General features: G+C 35.7%; 1 protein-coding gene across 1 annotated transcript in view; it reads left to right on the forward strand.

Moving 5' to 3' along the window:
- The window catches only part of DTNBP1 (dystrobrevin binding protein 1), a 73,693-nt gene that overhangs the window by 13,502 nt on the left and 39,362 nt on the right, over positions 1-20,829 (forward strand). Inside the window, exon 6 of the mRNA XM_075745115.1 lies at positions 6,572-6,704. Coding sequence (XP_075601230.1) covers positions 6,572-6,704 — 133 coding nt within the window. The remainder of the gene's footprint in view (positions 1-6,571; positions 6,705-20,829) is intronic.

Here is a 20,829-nt window from a genome sequence, read left to right on the forward strand (position 1 = left end):
AATCTTCATCGCTTCAGAAAAGTAATAATAATGTGTTGTGACATGATATGTTTCTAATAAATCAATTAATGCTTTCATTTTGAAAGTAGATAGGGAACCCAGGCTGCTTTTGATGAAAGAAATTTCAGATAATGGAAATGACCCTTTTTAGTGACCTACTTAAAATTGGTATGAGTCATGTACAGATTCTTCAGGTTTTGCTGTGTATTACAAGGTGCATTTTCATTAGTACTTTTGTAAATAAAGTCCTTTAATTTAGATACTCACATTATCAGTCATCTCTCACTTCAAGTAAAAAGTGTGTCTTCATTTGATAAATTTATTGTATTATGCGACATCTTGCAGCTACTGTTGAAAACTTTGAAGAAAAAATTACTCTGATGTGAAAGTGAAAAGGACAGTTACTGCCCTTTCAAAGTCCAGAATCTGAATCATCATTTAATGCATTTTTATTTGAGATGTTGTAGAAAATATCTGCTTGTCGATATCTGACATGTCGTAATATGAAATATGCTTCGTGTTTGAGCAGAGGCATTTTGCTCAAATATCTGTTTCGATTTCAGCAAATCAGTGTACACAAACCTTGATCCAAATCCAATTTTCACTTTTTTTTAACATCAAATATTAAACATCAACTAGATATTGGTTTCAGAAAGGCTGGCCATGAACACAGGTGACAGATCCAACGTAGGGTGAAAATATTTAGACTGGTGAGACTGGTAAGAAAATAAGGCTGGGTATTTATCCACAGAGATAAAAGCCATTACTCTCTAGTCTTTATTAAATATTTTTTTCCAACGTATGGGTTAGATGGGTGTGAAAATCCATGAGGGAAACAGAAACTTTTCGCACTGCTTAGGGAAGATATCCTTGTTTATATCTTGAGCAGAAGGTCCTGCTTTATTTTCAGATTGTGTATCAACTATGAAAGTTGCCATTGTCTAGCTTTGCAAAATTCAATCCAATTTGTTCAGAATTTGCATTTTTTAAAAAAATAAGAGGCCATGTTCCCTTTGGTTCAGAAGTGGGATTAAAGGCTTCTAAATGGCCTCTTCAGACACTAAGGAAACATAGTAAAACTTGTGAAACTAAAGGGTCATAGTGGTTATAATATCTTTTTCATTAAATACAAGATTTTGATTTTGGTAACATTTGAACTACTTTTAGAACTTAATACCCCATGTTTTGGTTACTTGTTTTGCAGCAAAAAAAGGTGTGTTTTAATGAAATATACTTATTTTTTAATTTTTTGATAAAAATGCCAAAGATTTTTCCAGTTTAAATAATGCAGTATACTTCCAGTGACATCTTGTATTCTGAGATTATAGAATTTAATTTTTGTTCACTTCATCAGTTTGTAGACAGCATCTGAAGCAGTACTTTTAGGAGGAAAAAGTGTGGTGAGTAGTAGCCCATAGACTTGTCTCTTTGAGGAAGACATGTGTGTCTTCTGGGAGGATAAGTCACTAGTTTACTATTATCTGTTTATTAGTTGTGACTTATATCAGGATTTAGATATTAGCAGGCATTGGTCAAGTAAGAGTGAATTTAAGACCGGACAGTTGATGGATCAAGATTTTTCACAGAGCTGGTATTTAAACTTGGACTTCTGAATTGTGTTTGGTACTTAAATAACAGTTTCTTTTTTATTAGCATCTAGCAGTTGATAGCTCTCGAAAAGGAACTGGATAAATATTTTGCGATGCAGAAATCTAGAATACACGTTCCATTAGAAGACTCCGGTTTTTAGTGAGGTTTTTTTGCTTGTAAAATTATTTTTAAAGTTAGAAGACCTGTAAAATTTTACTGTAAATGAAGTAACAATTTGTGGTTGGGAAAATGTGAAAATCATATTTTATTATTAACTAAAACAGTTTTTCTAACTGTTTAACCGATTGTTTAAAAACTATTGTTACTTTGCTTGCTTTCATGAGTTTCATTGTTTGAGATGAAACAGCATTTATCTTTTACTGAGAAAAATCAAGGAAAATATTGGGGGGGGGTGTGTGTATATAAAACCAGGGAATTTGAATAATGTAGTGTAATGATACCTATGTTGAACAGGGAGTTTTTCTTTCATAGGCATCAGGGCAGAATGCTTCAGCGAAGAGGGGTTGCTGTATAAAGTAGAGATATATATGTATAAAAGGCATATGGTTTGGTGTTGTAAACTTGGAAATGTCTGTGTCTTCAATACAGAAGGAAAAATATCCTAGTGTACTTCCTATGTAGTTTCAGCAAAGAAGCTGCTTTAGCTTCATGTAACTCATATGATACTAGATGTTTAAGATATTTTCTTTAAAAAAAAATCAAAATTCAGCACTAGTAGAACTGTACTTATGTAAAGAATTGTTTTCAACTGTTGCAGCTGAATTGAGCTCTTCCTGTATATATGTCTTTCACTGCTCATTGTAAGCTTTAGTAATCTGTGTCCCTCTCTGACCTAGAGGTAGAGAGAATTTCTTTGATGTAATTGTTTCCATCCTTTCTGTATTCTGCCTTTTTGACTTTTAGTCCAAAAATGAATGAACTTTGTAAAAATGTCTTTAATACTCCTTGGTGGCTTCTGTTGTTTTGGTGACTGGGACAGTGCAGGAAAGCTACATTTAAAGTTATTGTAGGAAAAATTGAAAATGCAGTGTTTTCTGATATACAGCTGTGATTTAGCTTTTCTAAGAATTTTTGTACTACTGCAGAACTACAGGTAACATAAGTTTCAGTTATGTGGTAAAATTTTATGTGGTAAATTTAAATTAGCTAAACTTCAGAAAGTGTTTTCAGCTACAAAATCGGGGTTTTTTTGTTGAGTTCTAGATAAATAGTTTTAATGCCTGAGTAGCTGGTAGACAAAGAAAAACTGTGTACACTGATGGAAGATAATTCAAGCTAATGTCATCTGACCAAACATTAACATTAAAAAACCTAAAACTAGGAAGTAAAACTTGTAATAGTGGTGTTATACCTGTGAAGTATAAGAAATACAGGCCAAACTTATATAATTGGAATGATGTGACCTAAAGAACAAGTTATTTTTTCATCTGTTTGATAAAAGATATAATTTCTACCAAGTATGGCATATTTACTATACAGGAAAATTCTTAATCTAAAGGTACAGTGGATTTTTTTCCAGCCTCCTTAAAAAGATTAAAAGGAGATGTTTTTCTCCTTCATAGCAATGCTGTTTGAGTGAGATGGTGATTGTTGGCCTGACCATTTGGTTGTGGGGTTTCTTGAAGAGCTGGAAAAGAAGTAGTAGTCTTGCAGGTATTCTTTAGAACATTAGCTGGCTTTCTGGGGCAGATTAGTTCTAGGTGCCACTGTGAGCTATAAGCTGGAAATGAAGAACTTCTGGATTTCATATTTTTGCTAAATACCTTTTTAAAAGTGTGAACTTATTTATCTGTGGATATAGATATGAGCTGATCAAAGCATTTATGGCTTAAGTTTCAAATTGATTAAATATGTAGTTTTGTCTGGAACTTTATTTTGATACACACATTCTCATTTGGGTAGGTGAGATGTTAATTCACAACCGTAGCTGGTGCTATTGCGATGGAGCTAGTCTTCAACTTTTTTTGTGAAGAGCAACAAGTTTTCTTTCACTTCAGAAAGAAAAATTCTAAAACCTGTGTTGCAGTAAAGCAGGATTGTTGTTGATACCTGTGAATATTGAAGTATTAAGATCAATTCAAGCAATTAGAGCCATTGCTCAATAGATGTAACCAAACAAAAGGGAAACCACTGTAACTTAGAAAATCATTAGTTGTAAGATAAGCAGCTGTGGAACAATGTCATTTTAAACAGCTCGGCCTTGGAAGAACAGATGCGCAAAGGTAAGAAAGTTACAAGGTGATCACAAAACCAGCCTTGAGGGATAAGGTATACTCAGGGCTGAGTCTGAAGACCCCCGACAACGACCCGGAGGTGCCAGCAAACATGCGCGAAAGACATTAGCATAAGCGTTCATTTCTGTTCTTCAGGAGCACAGTGTTTTCTGCAATTCCCACTAGAGGCTGCTCAAATGCTAGTGCTAGGAATCAGTTGTCCTCTAGAATTCACTTTTTTTCATCCTCTTTATTTTCCTGTTCTTTGTTGTCTTTTAATATTATTTCAATAACAAGTACAGCAAAGCAGGTGGTGGGTTTTTTAAGTGGAAAAAGCAGTGGTTGATAGGTACCTTAGTAAATTATCTTGAGCCCTACTGTGTTTGTGAATTTTGCAAATTAATAAGTGAGCAATCATTCTGAAAAGCAAGTTAGCATAATACAGATGTTTGGATTTTAATGCACTCAGAAAAGTCCATTTTGTAAGCAAAAAGGGACCACCAGTCATAATTGTAGTCATGATCTTGCCCTTTGAATACAACTGGATTTTGTGAGAGGAAGTTGAGTATGTGGTAAACAATGAATGGTTGCACATCACAATCTGTAGAACTGAAACCATTTTTTTTTTCCCCCTTCAAACTTGTTTCCACTTTAATTGTCAACTGCCCTGTAGTGGGCTGACCCTGGCTGGAGGCCAGGTGCCCACCAAAGCTGCTCTATCACTCCTCTCAGCTGCACAGGAGAGAGAAAATATATGAAAGGGTCGTGGGTTGAGATAAGGACAGGGAGATCACTAAGCAATTACCTCATGGGCAAAACAGACTCCACTTGGGGAAAATTAAGTTAATTTATTGCCAATCAAATCAGAGTAGGGTAATGAGAAATAAAACCCAAATCATAAAATACCTTCCCCCCCTCCCCTTTCTTCTTTCCAGACTTAACTTTATTCCTAATATTTTCTATCTCCGCGTCAACGACATAAGGGGACGGGGAATTGGGGCTGCTGTCGGTTCATCACATGTTGTCTCTGCTACTCCTTCCTCCTCAGGGGCAGGACTCCTCACATTCTTCCCCTGCTCCAGCATAGGGTCCCTCCCATGGGAGACAGTCCTCCAATATGCAAACCCAATATATACCCTTCTCCCCCCGCCTCCCTGCAAGTGATCTGTATAAAGATAAATAATTTAAGGAAATCTTTGCTGATTATATAATTCATGTTTCCCTTTCTGACTGTTGTGGAGCACTACCTTACTTGTTAGGGAATGAAAAAATCTTATTAGTTGGAGCTGAACATATGAATATGCATGCTAGGAAATTTGTTTTTGAGGTCTTAACTTTTGCTTTTCTAAGGGGGCCACTGGAATAGCAATTTCAAAGTGAGTAATGGCTAAGGAAGTTGAAATTTTGTATACTCCAAGATAGGCTCCAAGTTGAATGGCCAAACCAGAACTGAAGAATTGACTGATGCCTTCAGCTTGTTATTTCCTTCTTTTGAGCATCCAAAACACATTAATTTTAAATCACTTTTTTCTACCTTGAACTTAATAGTTACTGTCTTGCTTTATGAAGATTGCTTCTGTCTGTTACAGGCAAAGGTAGAGACACAACCATTTGCAAAAACTCAAGAGTTGCTTTAGGTGTTCTTCTGTTTCATTTCATCACCTGTGTAGTTCTTCTCATCAACAAGCAAATTCATACACTGCAACAGATCAGTGTATTTGTTTCTGAACTGCAAACTCCCTTCTATTCTTTGGATCAGATTTTGTTTGTAAAAATGTGATTTATCCTTCCTCCTGCAATTTACCTTCCCTCTGGTATAGCAGAAGTCCTGGCAAAGGGGTGAATAATAGTCCTGTGTTCACACAGCTCCATCCAAGAGTGACTAGCTGATTAAAGTTTGGGAAAATAGGGTTTTTTCTACTTTGGGATCCTGAGGAGGCACATGGAGTTCAGCATTAATCACCGACAGGGAGCGTGATCCTTTGATACAAGATTCACATGGGATAATTCAGGTTCAGAAGGGACCTCAGGAGTTCTGTAATCCAAATTTCTACTCAAAACAAGATGAACTATGAGATAAGATCAGGTTTCTCAGGGCTTTTCATAGGCATAATCTCTTTTAAGTTGAGACTGAACAATTAAGGTTAAAGAGGAGATTAAGGGGTTTGCATGTTTTTAAGTGCATGGATATGTAAAATAGCTAAATGTAGAGATTTGGCTATTACTAAAGAGTCTGTCTTCAGAGTAAACTTTTGAAGTCTGTGTTCTTTTATATTATCACAAGGTCATGTAAGAGTTAAAATTTTCCCAGTGTGCTTTACTTTTGCTTTATTTAAATGATTTAAGACCAGTACTAGTCTTGGTCAGCACAGTTTTGTGTCTCAGATTGGTACCAGGCAGGAAGGGGTGAGCTGACTGTGTGCCCAAGAAGCAAAATTAAATTATGGCTTCTGGATGCTTCTTTTCCCGAAGTACAGACTACAAGCCTTTGAGACCAAGATGCTCAGGCAAATACAGTGGTTCAGTGTCTTACTGCAAAGGGAACTTTAGATAGATTTCCCTTGATGTGGCTCTGCTGTCACTCTTTGCTATGTGATACAGTCTGAGATTTGTTTCTCTTTCTGAGCCATTTATATATGTGTAATTATTACCATGTTAATTATGTATCTTTATGAATTCTTGTTTGTGTTCAGGTGAGTTGTCCGTCTATTGATACAATTTGATATTCATACAAATATTTCTTATAGCCCAGCTAGAGGCAAACTTTGAGGAAATGGAGAATCATCTGTTGTGTCTTGAGGACCTATGTGAACAGTGTGAGTTGGAAAGATACAAATGTATGCAGACATTACAGCTGGAAAACTACAAGAAAACAAAAAGGTAAATAAAACAATTGCTATGAATATAAATTACCATAAAATACAAGCCTTTTGTGATTATTTTTTCCCTCATATATAATATAATCCCTTTTATTTTCATCTTTTAAAGAAACAGTAATCTTTGACAGGAAGATGCAAATTTGTAATAGATTCATTGAATGTCTGTCTGACTCTTGGTGATGAACAGAGTGTGTGTGTTTGGAAAATTATTGCTACATTGTTGTTAAGATGAAGTTGTGCTTATTATTCTCTACAAACAAGTGGAGAAAGGACTATTGTTAAGCACTGATAAATTGTTGTTTCTTTTAATCCCTTGCCCTGTTTTTTTAATTTCTTTTTTTCTCCCATGTATTGTACCTGTAAAGTGAGGAACTGCATTTTCCTCTGTCTTCCTTTCAGTTCTATACTGTGACTACCTTTCACTCTGTATGATAGTTGTTAATCTCCTGCCATTCTCTTCCTTGCAAAGACAGGGCGTTACTACTTGGAATCAGTTCAACTTGTAGCAGTATATGTGAAAAATCAGAACCTCCAACTCTTGAGCTTCATGTTTACCTAAAAGATAAAGTAGCAAGAGATAAATGCTAAGAGCTTAAATAATTTAAACTGTTTACTTTCTTGTTTCTGTTACTGAGAGTGCCAAAAATAACCTTACTGAAGGAGATAAGAAAAGCAATATTAAATCCATTACATAAATGAGGAAATGAGGAGTTAAATTGAAGCAGTTTGTCAAAGGCAGTGTCTGCCAGACTTGTGTTAGAGAGTGGTGGGTAGATGCGGTTTCTTGATCTGTCCAGCCAGATGTCCTGCTGTTAGCCAGGGGGAGCACCCTGGAACCCTCCCCACTTCTCTTGATTGAGGAAGAAAGTTTGACTTGCGGTGTGGTCAGAACAACTGTTTTGGTTTATGGTCCTAATTAGAATGTGGTGGTCAAGGGCAAGGCTGTGTCAGACAGCACTGGTCACATTTTGCATAGCTTATCCATTTTCCTCTCTCTTGGCTCTCCTTTTGCCATCCTTGTACCTCTTTTTTCTTTTTTTTTTATTCTTTTTTTCTTTTTAATCCCAGTCTCCTCCCAAATAAACACTCCATCTCTATTTACTTTTTCCCTATTGGTCCTGGTTTTGCTACATCTGTACTCAAATTTGGTATTTCTGATACCATTATCTAGGGAATCTTGGCCTTCTATGGTGGTACAGTTATGGTTACCGAAGCATCGCCTGTGTTGCAGTTCTGCCTCCCAGAAGATCCCTGATACCTTAAAAGGTCCCCTTTCGATTTTTGGTGATGTTTGGCTGTTTCTCACCTAACTCCTCTTTAACCATTTGTGAAACCCAACCATCCTTCACAGTGCTATCTGTAGCTTTTCTCAGCATCTTACTATGTTATCTGACACATCTAGCAATTTGTCATGTCATTTAGTTTTTCACATCCTGTTCAGTTAGCTTAACCTCAGGCCGGGGCCTCCTCAGTGGTCTTGTCATTTTCCTGCAACCTGGTTTTTCCTCTTGCCAGGGCAACATCATTTTCTCTCTCTCCAGGAGAAGTCAGGAGTAGTCAGTATGGCTGAATATTCATTTCTTCTGACCTATTTGAGTAATTAAATATTTAATAATAATAATTTCAAAATTCTAAATATATGCTATTTAACCAAATAACACACAAATTTAAAATGTATATGAAGCGACAGATTTGTACCTCCTAAAATGTAGTGATCTTTCTGAAGTTTTGTGAGTTTGGTTTCTCTGCTGTCCTCACTCCCTCTTCTACTCCCCTAGACTATGCTTTCAACATCAAAATAAAGTGTTAAACTGTTGCCTACTCTGCTTAGCAGCACCTAATCAGTTTTATAAATAGAATGCTAAGCAAACTACTTAACGTAATTATAAGCTGATTACATTAGGTCAGATCTAGACAAAACAGGAAAAATGCAGGTAATTTCTGGTTGATCATTACCATGGTATTTATTTAGATAAGAAATTAACTGCTAGCTCATTACTAGAAGGACACTTGCCTATGTGGGTACTGGAAGAATGAACAGCCAGTAAGCTTAATGTGAGTGTGATTTGTTATGTATGTTTAGAACTTGTATCCTGTCTTCGTCTCTAGTGTTTGGGGTTTTTACTGTGATACCAGCTACTGAAAGAATCAAGTGGGGGTTCAGGAGTCTTATCTTCTCTCTTTAACACAAAAATTACTTTCAGGGAGTGAGTGGTTCTGTGTTTAAAAAAAAAAAGCAACCCACAAACACTTGTGTTTTGACAATATAGGGGTGAAAACCGAGATGAATACAAACTCTAGAAACTGTGGTTATTTTAAGCATGTAGCAAAAAGTAATTTTATTTTAAAGTCACTGTAGAGCTTAGGCTAGAAGCTCACATATTTCAAGTCTTTTGAAAAATCTTCCTTATATGAAAGACTTAGAAGAAAGTGCTTTAGGTCAACATTAAATCTTTGAAATGCAGCTTATGGTAACTATGGTAACTGATTTTCAGAAACAGGTCTTCGTGTTGTATAGAGCAACTTTATTTCAGTTTGAACGGATCAATTTTTTCCCTTTTGTCATTGTGTTGAGTACTAGTTTCAAAGTAGATTCATCAATCCAAGGTGTTTTCCACAATATATTTTTAAAGCCTGGTGTGTGTGTGTGGTTTGTTTTTCTATGTGCTTATCTCTGGATTATTAACCATGCTGTTTTGTTTCCTGTCCTTTTCTCAGTCAAGCCTAATTCTTCTTCCCTTGCCTTCACCCTCCTACTAAGGATGTACTGTTTCTGATTGCAGAAAACTCCTTGTATCCCTCCAGTCTCCTATGGCAGTTCTTGCATTCCCAAGGCAGTGCACTGTGTCCTTTAGGAAGCACTGTCAGAAGCTCACTTTTGTGTCAATTTTTATGTGCACCAAATTGCAGGCTTATGGTGCAAGATAAAATGTTTCCGTCCTGAAGCTGTACTTCCTGTGAAACAGCACCATTTGTATCCATTTCAGATGGTGATAGAAACTCATGGTTATTTTATCAATTAAAAGGAGCTGCCCAACTGCAACATTTTGTAGGAATACAGTGGAGATAGCAAAGAGACCTTGTCACTGGAAATGAGTGAATGCATTCTACTGTGTGTCATTTGACTTTAAACATAGTTGTCTGAATTTTAATTTTTTTTAGGATGTCTTGTTTAAGAATCCCTTCTGTTTTTCAGTACTTTTCTGCTTTGAGAACGGACATAGAAGGAAAATGAATGAAGAAATCTAAAATCCTGAGTCTAAAGTATACCCTGATGCTAGGGTATGCTTCAACAGATGAATGTTTAGTGATATTCCAAACCTTAGTGGGACTAATTTTTTTTGCTTTCCAGTGAAATTTTTAAAAAAATGTTTTACCTGAAGAGACAGTACCTTCTTAAAATGTATATATGTTCCTAATTTTTGTATTTTAAAAGTTTATTTGTTGTCAAATAATGTGTAACCCCATGCCTTGATAATTAGTGCAGTAGATGAGGAGTTGGAAGATTGTCGTAATTCTTGTTAGATGCATTGCCATGCTGTGATGGTGGTTTTATGCTTCTAGAGGAGAAGAATGGTTGATTCACTTTTTTATTCAAAAGGGTATAAAATATATGGAAATTGCATTGTGTAGACTAGAGATGGGTATGGGAGAAAATGTCTTAGTTACCACTGCAAAGTTTATTTCTTCTGTATGGTCTCCTGTGTTTGTTTTTTTTTCCCCTCTTTCTAATTGCTTTGGGAGCATAAGGGACAGTAAGGATTGTTGCAGATAGATACAGTGGCTTATGTTAGGTCTCACCAACATAAACATTCAAAAAGTAAATACAAAAAACTTCTTCAGACAATTCAGACTAGTCTGCTTTACTCAGTAACATACAGAAGTATTTTGTATTGTTATTTTTCTTCTATGTTTTGCTTTCAAATATTATCTTTACCTCCTGCAGTATCACTGTAAAAAGCCGCCATTTTTTGGTAATCTTGTTTAACCTAAATGAATTTTTTTTACCAATGTCAGAAGAGAGAAGATGGATACACTGCCAGACAAAATCGTGTTGCCTAAAAAAAAAAAACCTTCTATGTCTGTAGATCTTGTTTAGATCCCATAGGATTCCCCAGGTGATAAGCTGGAACAGCAGTCTGTACAGTACATCATCTTCAGTGATGACTCCCATCTGGCAGTGATAAATTTAAATTGTACTTTCATAACCTTTTTAAGCTTTACATGTAATTTATCAAATTAACTTTTTATATGTAAAAAGTATACCATTGTTGGAAATGTTTCAAACAAGTTTATTTTTTCCTTCCAGCATTAAATGTACTGTGAATTATTTCTAAGATCTAGCTACATATTTCACAGTTCTCATCAAAATTTTCATCAAAGTAAGGTTTCATGCCATATTCTTCTTGATCAGTCTTCTGGTGGTATAGATTTTCAACGGGTATACCTCCGTGTACCTGGTTACATAAAGAACGATTTTGCAAAGGTGGATGCAGAAGTTATTACTAATTTCAGGACAGCTTTCATGGTAGACGGTGCAGTAGATGACTGGCTTTGAGCTTTCATTAGGCATTAATTGTATGACTTCAGTTTTCTGTGCTCAAAACAGAGTTCACAGTATGAAGATCTTTTCCATCCTGCTGTTCATGAGTTTGCATACGGCATAATCAGTAGCAAGTGTTTTCAAGGTGATAACTGGCTGGAATTAATTCTATGGCCATCAGTTAGTGCACTTCTTTGGACAGACACATGGAATGACAATTCCTATTGATCCCTGAAAACTAGGCTTGCACAAGCTTTGGAAAAGTTCCCTTGATAATTGTGCTTCCTTTGTGTAATTTTAGGGCTCTGAACTTTCTTTTGTTTGCAAGAACACTTGTGGTACAGTATTTTGCATGCATCAAACACAAAGGAGCAGGCTGCTTCACTATTAGTGACTTTTGCTCCCGTCAGTATTCCAAGTATTTGAAAACATTGGGCAAGACTAAATACATAGTAGATCAAAAGATTGTAGGGGTTTTGGCAGGGTTTTTTAATATTATTTGCAAAGTGTGAATGTGCAGTGTAATTTCAGTCATTTTTCAGTTGATTTAATTTTGCCCTTCTTTTGTGGTGGTCTTTGCTTGATGCAGAGACAATGACATTGTTATAAGGAGATTTGTTGCGTACCTTCTCCTTATAGTTCTGTTTTCTTTTGAATAGGCATCTAAAAGATTTTTTTTCTTTGTTAGCTTGTGACCTGTGATTAAAGACTGAATGTTTGTGCTGGATCCTCTGCATCTTACAGTACCTTTTACTAATGTTTTCTAAAAAATGTTACACATTATGCCAATCCTGCATAGTTTTCTCTACCTTTATGTAGGGCTGGTCACTGGGCATAATCTGCAAATCCTGTCAATCTGTTAGTACTAGGCATTCTTTGTCCAAATTTATTGTACCAATAATAGAAACAGATGGTTTAGGACTGCCTTAAATCATTGTTTTGTACTCTTCCTCACCTCAAAACTGCATTATTTGTCGAAATAATTCATTCATTGTGGCTAGTGGCAGGAGAACAGGGCTTGGGTGGTTGTTATTACCACACTAAAATCCCTTCTCCACTTTTGAGCAAGGTACTGTGCCCTTATAAATTCTTTCTTCGCTATGAATTATTTTCCTGAGATCTTTAATAATTCCTTTTCACTTACATCCAAAACCAATTTGTTTAAAAATTGTGCAAAAAAAAAAAAAGTGTTCAATGCATTTATTGACAACACCTCTGTGAGACAGATCTTACATTCCTATCTCAAAGGGATGTGTTTTGAGGATCCTTGAAGTGGTACAAGTTGTAACTTCTAACTACCACAATTGCATGTGTGGAACCACAGCATGGATGGTAAAGACTGCATGTGGGGTTACAGGCTTTTTTTTCTACTTTGTTTTTGTGGACTTGTGTCATATTATATGTCATTTAATGAATGAAATTTGGCCAGTTTTTGGATACTGTAATTTTTTTTCTTTAATGCTTATGTGGAAATTGATGGCCAAGTTAAAGGAAGGTATGGATTTTGTTGCGTGCTGTTTACCAAAAACATTTTTGCAGGAACCCTTTTTCTTTCTAGGAAAGATTAAAGATGGACGAGTTGATGGTGGAGTTGTTCGTACCTTCTCTTAAACTTCAGCTTCTCTTAAATTTCTTTGTAGCTTCTCAAATTTCTTTGTAGCTTGTAGTTGTTTGTAGCTCTGCTTAAATTTCTTGACTCAAATTTCAGCTTTAAACTTTGATTCCTAAACTTTGGTTACATGATAAAAATAAATAAAACTGCCATACATGTATCTTTTAGTGATCTAATGATGTTGCATGCTAAGATAAAAGTTCAAAAAAATTGAAATCTAAGAACTGTTCCCTTTTTTTGGATAGCAACAGGATGATAGCAAAACCATAAACATTAGGTTCTGTGCAAAACCTTGCATCTGAAGGTATAAGCTTTTAGAGGGAGCTAAGAATTCATTCCACATTTGAAATTCCAGTTTGGAATGGTTCCAATGTTAAATGGCCCGTATCAGTCTATTAGCAGAGGACAGAATGCGTGGTTGCTTTTAATGATTTCACTTCTACTGTTTTCTCCCTAATTTTAACTGTTCTTTTGAATGATAGTACCTGAAAGGTGACCCCCAATATTCTTCATCAAGATAAATATTTGTTTCTTTTTTTGAAACATCCAAAGAGAAATGCTTTCACTGTACCCTGAAATTGCTGAGTATGAGGGTAGTATTTGGTTCTGGTTGTATTTACCAGTTGATGCTTGCAATTTCTGTTATGAAATTTTGCTTTGATCTCTTCAATCTTCTGGAATGAAATTGCTGTAGAAGACTTGCTGGAAGACACAGAAAGACTTCAGCTACTATTGTAGCTCCATTTGAGTATGGAAGTAAAAAAATCTCCACTGCAACATCATTTAAATTCCGTAGTTCTTTGCTCTTTTTTACTGGATAAAACTTCACATTTGATGGTGAAGAATCCTGACCTGTCCTCAGTGTTTCTTCAGATAAATAGAAAATCTTTGTCTGTTGCTTAATTCCAACAGTATTTTAATAGTGGTTTTAGATTTATTTTTTTTTATTTGTCATTACTTCAAGGCTTTTTGTTGCTTCAGGCTGAAAGCCTGAAGGCTCAAAGCATTTTAGCCTGGAGAAAACAAGGCTGAGGGGAGACCTTATTGCTCTCTATAAATACCTGAATGGAGGTTGTAGTGAGGTGGGTGGTCTTTTCTCCCAAGTAACATGATAGGATAAGAGGAAATGGCCTCAAGTTGTGCCAGGGGAGGTTTAGACTGGATATTAGGAAAAAATTCTTCACCAAAAGGGTTGTCAAGCATTGGAACAGGCTGCCCAGGGAAGTGGTTGAATTGCAGTCCCTGGAGGTATTTAAAACATGCGTGGATGTGGTGCTTCGGGACATGGTTTAGTGGTGGACTTGGCAGTGCTAGGTTAACAGTTGAACTAGATGACCTTAAAGATCTTTTCCAACCAAAACGATTCTGTCGTTCTATTTGAAAGTAGTTAGTTGACCTAAGAGATCTGAAAAGGATGCTCAAGCAATCTAGGGTAGAGAAAACATTTTTGTGTCATGGTCATAAGTGTGAATCCTAAGCACACAAAAAAGTACTTAAATTATTTCTGTGTACCATGCAAGTGATGTAAGTTTTGAGTTCTCAATTTTTTTGCTTTTACTTCTGATGACATCCAGAGGAAAGTCCCTCTCATGGCTTTTAGTTGAGTTCAGTCAGGCTATAGAAGGAAATTTTTTTTTTATACCATTTTGAAAACTTAGTGCAATCAGACATAACAAGCGAAATGCAGTATCTCTCAGGTTTTGTTTGGGATCTTGTTAAGTGCCAGAAATATTTTTAAATGAAATCACAGATAAGCAGCTATACCTTGTTTAAATGATAATTTTTGTTTGTAAATAGTATTTACAACTCAACTTCTATAAGCACATTTAATTGTAAAATCTTTCAAATTTAATACATTATTTTTACCATCCATATGCTGTCTTGAGATTGTCTTTTGTTTACGCTTGAGTCTAGTAGCTTGAATTTATTGGCTGTTGCTTTCAGGGCTGGTGTTAGAAAATAATTCCTGACATTAATTTATGACTTTGTTACTTTCTTATCTGCCTACTCTTTCCCTGAAGATAAAATATGGAACTGTCAATTATGCCTGCTGGTGTCGTTGTAAAGAACTTGGTGTTTCTGTGGTCTCTCGGTATTTAACTGAATTCCCTAGTGTTTTGTTACATTTGGAAAATTGATCTTAGTGTTACAGCCCTTTGCAAGATACAGTAGAACCCAAGAACCTTGTCTTACTTTTGTTGAACAAACTAAATTCCCATTGATTTCATTCACTTAAAGCAGGATGGTTTTGACTACACTGGATTATTTTATTTTTTTTAAGTCTACACTCTTATTTGGCTAGGTATTTATCAATGATTCTGTGGGTTGAGATCATATGGGTAATATTTTGAAATTACTGATGACATTTATTATCTTGAGGTGATCAAAGAACAGTTTGACTCCTTTGAAAACCGTTGTTAAAATAAATATAAATAAGAATCTGTAATGAACTGAGCAGCCGAGGAATCACTGATAAGTGGACGATTGGCTTTCAGAAGTATTTGCAAATCTTTGAGCTGTCTGCATTTAATACACTACTTAAATCTTTAAGAATTTTCCTTATGGATACCTGCTTAGAACAGTGTGTAACTGCTGTGCAAATTGTACAGCAGGATGCTTGGTTTTCCAGTTGCTCTCTGTTCCTCAACTGGGTAGTGAAAACATGACAGTGGTCACTACTAGGGGATCAATAAGCTCTTAGCAGAAGTTACTGTCTTTGATACTTTGTCCTTCCATTCTGTTTAAGTTTTATTAAAAAAACCCAAAAACAAACCAAAAAACCCAAAACCCAAACCCAAACAAAACCAGTGAATCTGCCACTGCAGGCCTTATATTAAATTCTGGGCAAGTTGAATCAAAGCTTTGCTACACAATTGTATTCTGAGTTCCAAGTGTTTGGGAAGGTTTGTTTTTGTTTAGTAAAAATTGCTGATCTGTGGGATGGTAAAGAAGGAAGTGAATTGTGAAATAATAGAAACACCTTTGAGTTTGCAGGCAGCCCAAATTTTAAATATGATTATGAATTGACCTGTTTTCATCAGCTACTTTTAATTCCTGAAATCTAAAAGTGACAAGAGAAGACAATGCACGTATTTCCATGCCACATGCTTCAGCAGAAATATCAAGCCTAAGTAATTACAAACCCAATTGTCATCTACTGGCAGCTGCATTTTCTTGATTAATTTTTAGGTATGAAAAAATATTGGAATATAGAAAATCAGAAATACATATTCAGTCTAAGATAGAATACTTGATTCAAGTGTTGTTTGAATTTGGCTTCCGGTAAGAGGCCCCCTTTCAGTGCAAGATGTGATTTTTCTTGAAGTAAAAGTATTTTATTGAGGCTATGCGCGTGTTTTATTGTTTACCTTAAAAGCATAAGAAAGCATGGGACTACTTCCGTCCTCTGCTTTCAGTTCTGTTATGGCCTGTGTGTCTGTGCCAGACAGTGTCACGAATTATCTAACTTTATTTCTATGCTCTCTTTAGAAGTGACTACAGACTAGTATTGATAAATTTGTCCAATTGTTGTAGAGCAGGTGGAAGCCCCAGTACTAGGGCCTCTCTGTCCTTCTCTGTCTCCACCCCATATTCGTTGTGGAACCTGTAATGGCTGACTTTGAAGCTGCCACATCCTGTAACCCAGTTGTTTGAACCAGGAGCCAGACGCTCTAGATGGCTTCTGTGTGTTGCAGAGCACCACACAAGAGTGTATTGCATGATCTGTAAATCTGGTTGGATCACCTGGAAGATTGGAGGACTGAATTTTGGAGGAATGACATGGTGTCCAGATAAATTGAATTTACAGGATTTAAAGCATTGTCTGTGTCCGTACACGCAGGTCTAGTTTGTGAAGTTGGAAACATCCAGCAAGCATTTGTTTTTTGATCTTCACTTGCATTTCCCCTCTAGCTTTTCCTCCTCCTCCCATATTCCTCTTTCTGCATTTATTTTTGTTTAGCAGTGATAACTAATAGAATCTTTTTCCTACTGTCTATCTCTTCTGCCCAGTGACTTTTTCCTCTGTACCTGTTGCTCAGGTCTTTTTTGATGAGATGTTTCAGAGAAGTTCTCAACAGAATCTCTTGCATTAACAATGCTTTGATTTCGTTTATTTAGGCTATTTTGAACCAGGAGACATTATCAGCTGTGTCTTTTTAGACGTGATGCATAGAGGAGTTTATTGTCAGATTTACCTATATCCATCATGCTCAGAAGGGGCCGGGAATCTGATTAGCGTGTCTCTTATGCTGGCATTAAAATATAGCTGAATATCGTCTTTGTCCTGACTTAAGCATTATCTTGAAGAAGTAGGCAGCCAGGCTTATGCAGTTGAGGTTTTGCTGATATTGTTGCCCTTTCCTTGCTGCTATCTTGTTGGTCATTTTCAACTGAATTTGAGAGGTATGGCATTTCACAGAGTAATTAAGCCCCCCTATCTATTTTGTAAGCAACTGGAAAGGAAGAGATGAAAATTACTGCCTATATGTGTGGCCAGACTGTTTTCATGGGCATAACTCCTGTGTAGATGGTGGCTGTACAACCTCTTGCCTCTCAGAAAAGAGGCTGGGTTTCATAAGTTGCACTGCACACAGAACAAAAGCACCTCCATGCTGCCTTTATAGTCTGATTATTTTAGCTTTTAGCCTGTTATTTTAGACTTCTCTTGCTCAGTGGTACTGAACTTCCTCTTTCACTGAGAGGAGCTATTCATATTATAATACAACTAAAGTCCTTTCTTCTGAAAGCTTACAGTTAACTGTAAAAAAAAGTAAAGAATAGTCTTATTTGCATAACTAGCCAGATTTGTTGGCACTAACCTAAAACTTAGTAGCTAAAGTAAAAGAGCATGTAGTCAAATGCCAAATAGTGGGTTTGATTGATTGTTGGTCAGACCCAGTATGGGAGTTCCTTTAATTCTGGCTAGATGCTGAGCAGCCCACACTGGGCTTCAAGAGCCTTCATAGGTAGTGAGGCTAGGGGCAAGGCACATGTGTGTTTCCCTTCTAATAATAGTAGAAAGGATTATCTCATCCATCTGTGAAGTGCATGAATTTTTTTGGATGAAAAGTCTGTAAAATCCAGGAGCATTTCTCTGTGGAAAGCTTTCAATTGCCTTAAACTAGTTAGACAAAAGGGGTAGAGAGGAAGGCTAGCCTTTTCCTGCGGAAAACGCGTATAGAATAATATACTTTTGAGCTGAAGCAGTTGACGGAACTCTTCTGCTGAGATGATTCATTGTACTGCAGTTTTTTGTCTTCTACTATGATGTTGTTAGTAAGCTATCCATCAAAGGTTGAGCTCTGCTGCTGTAGCTTTTGTATAAACCTAATGTGAAAAATTACCTCAAAGAATGAACAATTTAAAAATAAAAACAAATACAAAACTGTAATTTATAGCATCAAAGCTGGTAATTTAATATGGCAAGATCTAAAATAATAAGGCAGCAGTCCTAGCTACTCATCCAAGCCAATCCAAATGCAAGTTTTTCCTCCTGCTTGCCTTTTAACCTTGTTTTGAAGGTCACTGTTCTCCAGAATTGTTTTCAGTTTAATCTTTTTCATTTTAATTACTCAAGCTAACTGTTTTCTGTTTTATAAAATGTCTGTCTTCCAAATACATATTTTCCTTCTTAATGTAAGTTCAATGTATTTACTTCTGCAGATGATTTTTTTGTCTCTGGATTCATAGAGAAGATGTAGGACGTGTCTTCTTCCTGACAGGTTATCAATAGATACAGAATTAGTTATTTACACACAAAGGGGAGGAGAAATGAAATACTTTGTAATATTTTTTCTCTACATCTGTCTAGAACTTTGTACTTATACATTTAGAAAATGTACTGATTTAATCTTAAGCTATCTGTTTTTCTAGTGTCCTTACAAGTCATAGTCTCCTTTCCACTTTAAGTTTAGTGTCTGGTTCTTATCAAAGCTGCTGATGAATGATATTTAAGATTGAATTTTTAAAATTCAAGTTTTTATTTGGATAATTTGATTTTAAAAAAAAAATCCTCCTTGTTTCTGATACAGAGCATATTTTCAATGAGCATATTTTTAATGTGTATTTCTAAACCTATGTTTTGAGGTTGTTGTGAGAAACCACAAGGTGCAATCGATTCATTCACATTGTCTAAAATATAAAGAATCATCAGTCTTTGGATCTGAATTGGTATGAGGTTACTAGGAAATGCAGATCCTTAGATTGCAAATCTGTATTTTTACTGTATTCTAATTATAGATATTTTAAATTTTTCAGAGGTATGTGTTTTTAAAAAAAAGTTTTGTCAAACATTCATTTCCAACTTTCTTAATGAATAGTAATTATATATATATGGATATAGTGACAGCATCTTAATGCATCAACCCTAAAAATAGTGATGGATTTTTGAAAGGAAAAATACTGGGGTTTTAGAGAAAAGCAATGAATATCACTGTCAGTTGGTTACTGTATTACCATCTTGTTTGCTAATCTGTTTGAACAACATGACCGTAATTGTTTTGTCTTCCCTTTTCGAGACAAGTGGCATAAGAACTCCTGATTTTGGGCACAGGTAGTGTAGGTTTTTTCCTCTTACTTTCACAAGATGTTTCCTCAATATGGTTTTGTTTCAGCCTGTGGAAAACAAGCATTTCCTGTGATTGTTTTCTCAACTAGTATACCAGTATTAAGACATAAGGAGTGCAACTTCTGAGAGTGTTTAAGAATTTCATAATTATATTTAGAGTACACAGGGTAGGAGAAATTTGTTAGGGTATGAACCTGCAAATCATAGGTGTTGTGAAGTAGCTTTTTTTTCTCTGGTAAAAAAAGGGAGAAATTAGCTTGGGAAAGGGATGGAGGAGAAGCAGGAAGGGAAATAGATAGTCACAGGAAGTTACAACTAATAGGCTACTCTATTGTAAATCACAATATAGCTTATTTCCCGGTAAAGCACTCATTCTTTTTAAAAACCTGTATTTGACATTTGGTGACAAAAGTGGGATGTTCACTGAAAATGTGGAGGTAAATGTATTCTCTCACTTCTTTTAGAATAGTTTGTCCTGCTTAGAAAATGAATTGTTACGGGCTCAAAACTGTTTTGTCTGTTCTTGATGCAAGAATAAATGCTGAACTGCATCATTTGTTAGGGAGGAGAGGAGGTTATTATGGTATTGTGGTTATAACATGTATTGTGAAACAGTGTATATGGTAGGTGATTCATTAATGACTTGAGGCATGTTTTAGTCTGTATAGTGAATAGAATCATTCATCTGAACAACTGTTAGTTCAATCTTTTTTTGAATTTATTTTTCTTATAATCACTTTTACTTTCAAAACTTAGAATGTAACCAAAACACAGGCTGAAGAGATGTTTGTTAACAATGAGCATTTTTTTAAGGAAAAGGCCAGCTTGCTTTGATTTTTCTTTAGTCTTTCAATTCATGATAAATCTCTACTTTGTGGTGATGGCAAATGGAGCATTTTGCAATTTCTTGAAAACAGAGTATTTCTCCTAGTTTTATACCCTTTACATTCACAATTGCATCACCACTAAAAGTGGAAGGTGGCCTGGTGTGAAGAAAAAAAAGATACTATTGCCTTTGACTTAATTTCTTAGCTTTCTGGTACATGAGTATTGTGGGTTGTCTGTCACATGCTGTACTTTAAAATCCTCTCCTCTGAGGAATGTCACTGTATGCCTCTGTTGCCTTTAAAGTGTGTTGTAACTGAGTGATACTGTCAATTTTTCTCTTTCTCTGTTGCCAGAAGGGCTTTGAATAGCACTGATGAAAATGGAACACTAATAGTTATTCACTATGCTATGAATTGGCAAAGCTCTGCTAAGCAATGGATGTTTTAGTCCCTAAAGCCTTAAGAAGTCTGGGTTATTTTGCAATGTATCTAGAAATTAAGTGGCTAGATATAAACATGCAATATTTGTATAATTGTACATGTTTATAAATAGGTGGTAGCCTAACTTCTAAACAG

The sequence above is a fragment of the Balearica regulorum genome, chromosome 2 (genome assembly GCF_011004875.1).
Source record: "Balearica regulorum gibbericeps isolate bBalReg1 chromosome 2, bBalReg1.pri, whole genome shotgun sequence".
NCBI classification, from domain to species: Eukaryota; Metazoa; Chordata; class Aves; order Gruiformes; family Gruidae; genus Balearica; species Balearica regulorum.